Raw genomic sequence first — 6,000 nt, 5'->3', positions numbered from 1 at the left:
TAGGTTTATGTTAAAGAAGCAACTCCTACCTCATTGACTTTAGTAACTAGACAGCTGAATGGTACAAAGGATAAAGCGTTGGATTTGGAATTATGAAGATACTTGAATTGGAATTGGAATCTTGCCTCAATCCTGGTGAGTATGGGCAAATTACTTTTCACACCCTTAGTTCCATCATCTGTTTAATAGAGATGATAATTTTAATGGGATGTTGCAAGGTTTTGATGCAATGGCATGTAAAGCACTATAAAAATGCTAGCTATTATTATTATTGTCATAAATAAAACAAAGAACATTAAAAGAGGATGACAGTTGAACTTTTATTTGTTGCCATGGTTATTCCCATGACTTCCTTTGACTGGATGGTTAAAGGATAAAGAATGGAAGCAAACACAACACAAGATTCACAACGAAACCTTTCCACACAATGACTAGGGTGGGTTCATTCGAAACATTTATTTCACTTTGTCTGTAGTGTTTTTCTGCAATAATGATGTTTGTCCATTTAAAGAGTGAACCCAAAAGAGTACATAGTTCACACAACATTTAAATGACAGGCACTGGTGCTTCTCCCAGAAACTTCTGAATTCTGTAAGACATATTTGCACATTATCCAGGCTGAAATTATTAGCACAAGAAAAACAGGTGTATGATTGGCTAGCCCAAGATAATGAATAAAGGTGCCAAGTTCATGCATTAAGGACCTTAAGGCAATCAAAAAAAATGTTCCACATTTTTGTTCCAAAATGTTCCACAATGCCACAAGGTTATCACATTTGTAATATGAACAACCTTTCCACCTCCATCTCTCCCTCTTCGTAACCCCCATCTCCAAATGGAGATATGTTATTTACAATTTATTTAGTCCCAGTTTTTCCTTGAGGGAACTGGATTCTTTTAAATCAGTCTCTCCATGGGTGGAGGCTGAACCATATTCCACATCTCCACACGTGAGCCCTCCTTTTCCTGGCGACTGGGGCTGTAGGTCCCCTGATTTGCCCGTTTGGTGGAAGCTATGAAGGAGGCAACCACTGCTAGAAAGAGAATCAGTAACACAGCTAATGTGATTGAACCAATGGCGGTGAAAATGTCCGAGATCAAGTTGTCTGTCAGCTGGAAGGATTGAAATGATAATAGTAATGTCATTTAAGGAGCAAAATCAGTGAAAACATCCAGAAAAATATTTCAAAGAAACAGTACGTGTGTGTGTGACACACATACATATACACACACAGGGTACTCAAGAGACTCAGTGGCTAAAGGGAATGAAACTTTCTCCATTAGGGAACTAATGGAAGTGATGAACATTTTTTAAAGCAGATTTCCTAATGTAAAGGGCTAAATTCTTTTGTCAGAATTTGCTATGAAACAGACATCCATTTACTCAGTGTTGTTTCAATTGCAACAAATGACAATTCATATTTGAGACATCAAATGTAAGTATATATGGAGAAAAATATTTACCATAAATTTTTATATACATGCAGGCATAGATATTTCTCAACTTTTCTTTCCCCAACTCTACTCCTCAAATCTTGCCTCAATTTCATGACTTTGGGGGTGCGTTGGAGAGAAGCTTGTTTTCTGAGTGCTCATTAGGAAGGGAAATACTAAGAAATCAGTTGGGCATCTCATATTAGGGAAACCCTGATCTTGCCGGCAGTCCTCACTGATTGAGATTTGAAGTGACAAATATTTCTAAAAGCATGGGCTTAAGGCAGAACCTACATATTCAGAAACCAAAATAAACACAGGTAGCCCTGATGGGAAGAGCTGGTTACAGGGTATTGCTTGTACAGAATGATTTGTCTCATTTTTCATCCTTATGACAGTAGAGAAATCAAACTCTTCTCAAGCCATTTGAACTATAGTGAAATAGAACCCAGAACAAGTGACATATGATTGGAGTTTCTATGAATAGAAATATTATATGCTGACAATAAGAGATTTTAATCTAATTTCTTTCTGATATTTACAGAATGTGTTATATATACTCACACACATATATACATATCCCCTTTTACTTTTTCAGTTACTCTTCCAAACCCTTCCCCATTCCTCCACATTGTAAAAATAGGTTTCTTTTCCATTAAAAGCACACAAACACACACAAAATAATTCCTTTTCAGCAGGGATGTGCTGGTAAATGTTTAACAACCAGTTCTTTGAAATAAAATACATACCTCCATACACATTTCAGTTTTATTTTCATTACTAACATTTTCTCCTTCACTTTTATAACATCTAGACAATCAACAAAACAATTAAAACAAGCCCAGATTTGTAGTGCTTGCTTATTTCTGAAGTGTCAATACTCATACTGAATATTCAGCAGCTAATTTGGAGCTGATTCCAAAATCCCAGCTTTTAAAAATCGTTCTGTGAATTTGTAATCAAGTGGGTTGTTTTCCTGGGCTCTCTCTAATGGTATGAGCCATGATTGTACTGGTACAACATCTGACATTTGTTTGTTTTTTGTTTTGTTTTTTTTTGGTGTTTTTTGCCCTCAGTACAGTGCTATTATTGGTGAGCCCATGCTTTAATTGTATAGTTTATCAAATAAGAAAATCCTGTTGGATAAGATCAAAGTAGACCTATGTTGTGGATGATTCTAATTCATAATAGATTATCATTTATTAATCATGTCACACTTTGGTAATGATGATTTCAAAATTTTGTTTAAAGTTCTCTGTGTGGTAGCAGTCACCTAGCTGTAATGGCAATTTATATACAATAACAAACCTCAGACTTTATTTCTAATGAAGCAGTTCACTTAAATATCTTAAATAGGGGTATTGTTAAACCTTGAACAAAGTTGAAATAATAATGATTTTTGATATTTTGACTTGCGAACCAGCTTACAGTAGGCTTCAGAACTTTTCTTGTTATTCTCTTCTTCAACTGGGCTTATAAAACACACTTTCCAGAAAAGTTAAGCTTATAAAGACAAGAGAAGAGAATCTTCCAAATGAGGTATCTCTTCTACAATAACTTTATATAGAAAATAATAGGTGCATGAAACAATACCTAAGTGTCAATGACGCATAGCCTCAGAGTTGAGATGTCTAAGGACTGTCTCTAGCAAATACTGGCTGCTTGACTGTAAACATATCTCTTTAACCCCTCAAGGATAAAGAAATTTTTTCCAAGTACTCTACATATGCTGGTGAAATCACAGATTTGAACCAAAAATAAAGGTAAAACTTTGTAGAGAAGTTTCCACTTATGACAAATTAATTCTTAAGCAAGGTATTTTCAGAAAATAAAGTCCCAAGTTAATTGCAAAATGGCATGCAATAATTAAAAAAAAGTTGAGAAATAATTTAGTACAATCTTTCAGGGAGGCAGCTTAAAGTAGTGGGTTGTGGACCTTGCCTTGGATGCAAAAACACCTGTTTTCAAATCTTGCCTGACACATGCTAGCTGGAAAATCATGAGCAATACAATTTCTCATGGCCCTGAGCCACTGGCTAAAACTATAAATTACAGAGAAGTTGCTGAGTTTTCATATTGGGCATTTGTCCTCCCATCATCTTATTTAATTCATGTTTTATATATTAATAATCTTCTAACCTGATCATTTTACACTCTGGCTTTGCATAGTAAAAACCAATAGTTATTAGGTTATTTTCCCAAGCTCAATAATTATTCTTGGATGTAAAATGGCCTATACTGACCAAAGAAGAGTAACAACTATTCTCAGAGCTAAAATTTGTGAAAACAGCTCATTTCCATCCTGCTCGCCTATAAGAGTGTTATGCACTTTTGCTTCCTTCCCTCGAAGAGGTTTTTATATGGAGCTCATTCTAAGGGAAATTGTTAGGTTTTTCTCTTTTTTTTCCTTTCAGTTTTATAGAGTTGCCTTTCCTTGGCCCATTCTCCCCGCCCTGCTATATTTTAAGAGTCACAGCTTGTCTTTTTGAACCTTTGGCACTCTTAACAATATTCCAGTTCAGTGTGGGAAGTTTGCCCCATTGGCACTTTCAGGGAACTGACATGGAGATGCCAGAAGGTTCTTCAGTCTGCTTCCATCAGGATCAACTGTTTCCTTACTAATTGATTGCAGAACAGTTAATCTAATTTGGAAAACATAACATGAACTGCCTTGTCTGGAAGGGGGAGGGGGGAGAGGAGGGATGAAATCATTTCTATCCCAAGCATCCGGAGCTGCCTGTCATAATATTTGGTGCAGATGACAGCACTTGGAAAAATGGGAAAATCATAAACACATAGCTCAATTTTTTTTTCTGGTACAATTTCCTTTGTGTGGCTTATTGGGAAATGATTACACATTCAAAATTTGAAAGGGTATGGAAATGTTAAAGGTTTCATTTCAAACTGGGAGATTCAAGAGGGAGAGGGGTGGGGTTGGAAGCCCAGCTTCACCTATCATCCATCACAATTCCTCCCTGTCTGCTTGGACCTGCAGCAGCATACCACTACTAGAACATTCCCTGTTCTTTGTCTCCAACAGAATTGAGTGTCTATGCTTGAAGTCCCTGGAGAATGACAAAAAAAAAAACACCTGGATGGAAGGATCTCAGTGTATGGAGAGTTAGGGCTTTTAAATTTGCCTGCTTATCATAGATTTCATGGCAGCCTGACTATCTTATGAATTTTTCCAACTATGGACTTTAGGTCCTATGACAGACAGTAAATTTACTTATGCATCACTATTACACAAATAATTAATGAAACAAGTGATGTTTTCAATTGTTGAGACTGCTTGTTTTCTACTTGCTTAGGGAAAGAAACAAAACACAAAGCATGATGATATGCTTATAAGCAATTCTTTCCCTACCAGGGAGTCTGAAGCTGGCTCAGAAATTCTGAACTTTAGTGGATTAGGTCAATCAGGTTTCCACACACTGGCATCAGCCTGGTAAACCTCCAGGAGCAGGGACCATTAAGTTGCCTAAAAAAGGAGCAAACTGGCCCAGGATGGAAATGGAGCAGATAAAATCTTCAAGATTATCAATAATGAGAAAGTCAATACTTCCAGTATGGGCAAGAAAGGAGAGCCAATCTTAAAAGAAAAGAAACAAAGAAAATATGTACTACTTTTTTTTTTTTTTTCAGACCCAACCTTTGATTTCATCTGGTTTGGGAGTTCATGGTGAGGAATCTCCTGTATCAATATAAATCACACCTTGACTGTGATTTATAGTCTTAGAAAATTGCCTGGGGCACTGAGAGGTTAAATGGTTTCCTGGGGTCATGCAGGCAGTAGCCTTCAGAAATTGGATTTGAATCCAGGTCTTCCTAAGTCATTCAGGTCCTTCAGCCACTATGCTATGTTCATAAAAATAAAGTCAAAAATTTCTTATGCAAGTCAAAGAAGCAAGGCTTTTATGAATGACTGTCTGGAGACTTTTGTTATAAAGAGTGGATCATTGATTTAATGGATGGCAAAAACCTCCCACTCAGACCTAAATCCTTGAACTATATCTGGCCGTTTCCATAGCAATATTGAATGAGTGCCAGATTTTTCTTTTTAAAGTTACTGTTTCCGCATTAGTCAATTTTCAATTATACGTACACTGCCCACTTTACAGTTAGCAAGAAGAGAAAAGAGGGGAAAAAAAGCAGAGTTATAAAGGCATAGCAATTGTCTTGAGAAGGGTTTTGTAGCCAAATGCTTTTTTACCAGGTGACTAATAAGAAGGAATACTCACCAGTATTAGATGAACTCCTTGATCAAACATTGTTTAGTTTTTAAATTTGTAACCTTGGTGTGTAGCACATAGTAGATGATTATAATAAATATTAGTTGAATGGAAATGAATCTGTTCTCTCACCTCTGATGTTTCCTGTAACTTTCTCATAGGCTTCTTTCTCTCTTCCTCACTATTAAGAAAATTGTTCCCCATTGTTTTGTCTTCCATCCTCTGCTCTTCTCTGTTCTCTTACATTGGTCAATCTCATTCACTACTATTAAAACATTAGCTCTATTCAGATGATACACAAATCTATGTCTATATTCTTGATATCTCTTGAAGC

General features: G+C 36.3%; 1 protein-coding gene across 1 annotated transcript in view; it reads right to left on the bottom strand.

Moving 5' to 3' along the window:
- Positions 1–362: 362 nt before the first annotated feature.
- The window catches only part of CRB1 (crumbs cell polarity complex component 1), a 286,152-nt gene continuing 280,514 nt past the window's right edge, over positions 363–6,000 (bottom strand). The window contains exon 17 of the mRNA XM_074220895.1: positions 363–1,113. Coding sequence (XP_074076996.1) covers positions 898–1,113 — 216 coding nt within the window. The 3' untranslated portion in view covers positions 363–897. The remainder of the gene's footprint in view (positions 1,114–6,000) is intronic.

The sequence above is a fragment of the Macrotis lagotis genome, chromosome 2, assembly GCF_037893015.1.
Source record: "Macrotis lagotis isolate mMagLag1 chromosome 2, bilby.v1.9.chrom.fasta, whole genome shotgun sequence".
Taxonomy (NCBI): domain Eukaryota; kingdom Metazoa; phylum Chordata; class Mammalia; order Peramelemorphia; family Peramelidae; genus Macrotis; species Macrotis lagotis.
Note: the sequence above shows the minus strand (reverse complement) of the source record. Positions and strands in the feature narration are given on the sequence as shown.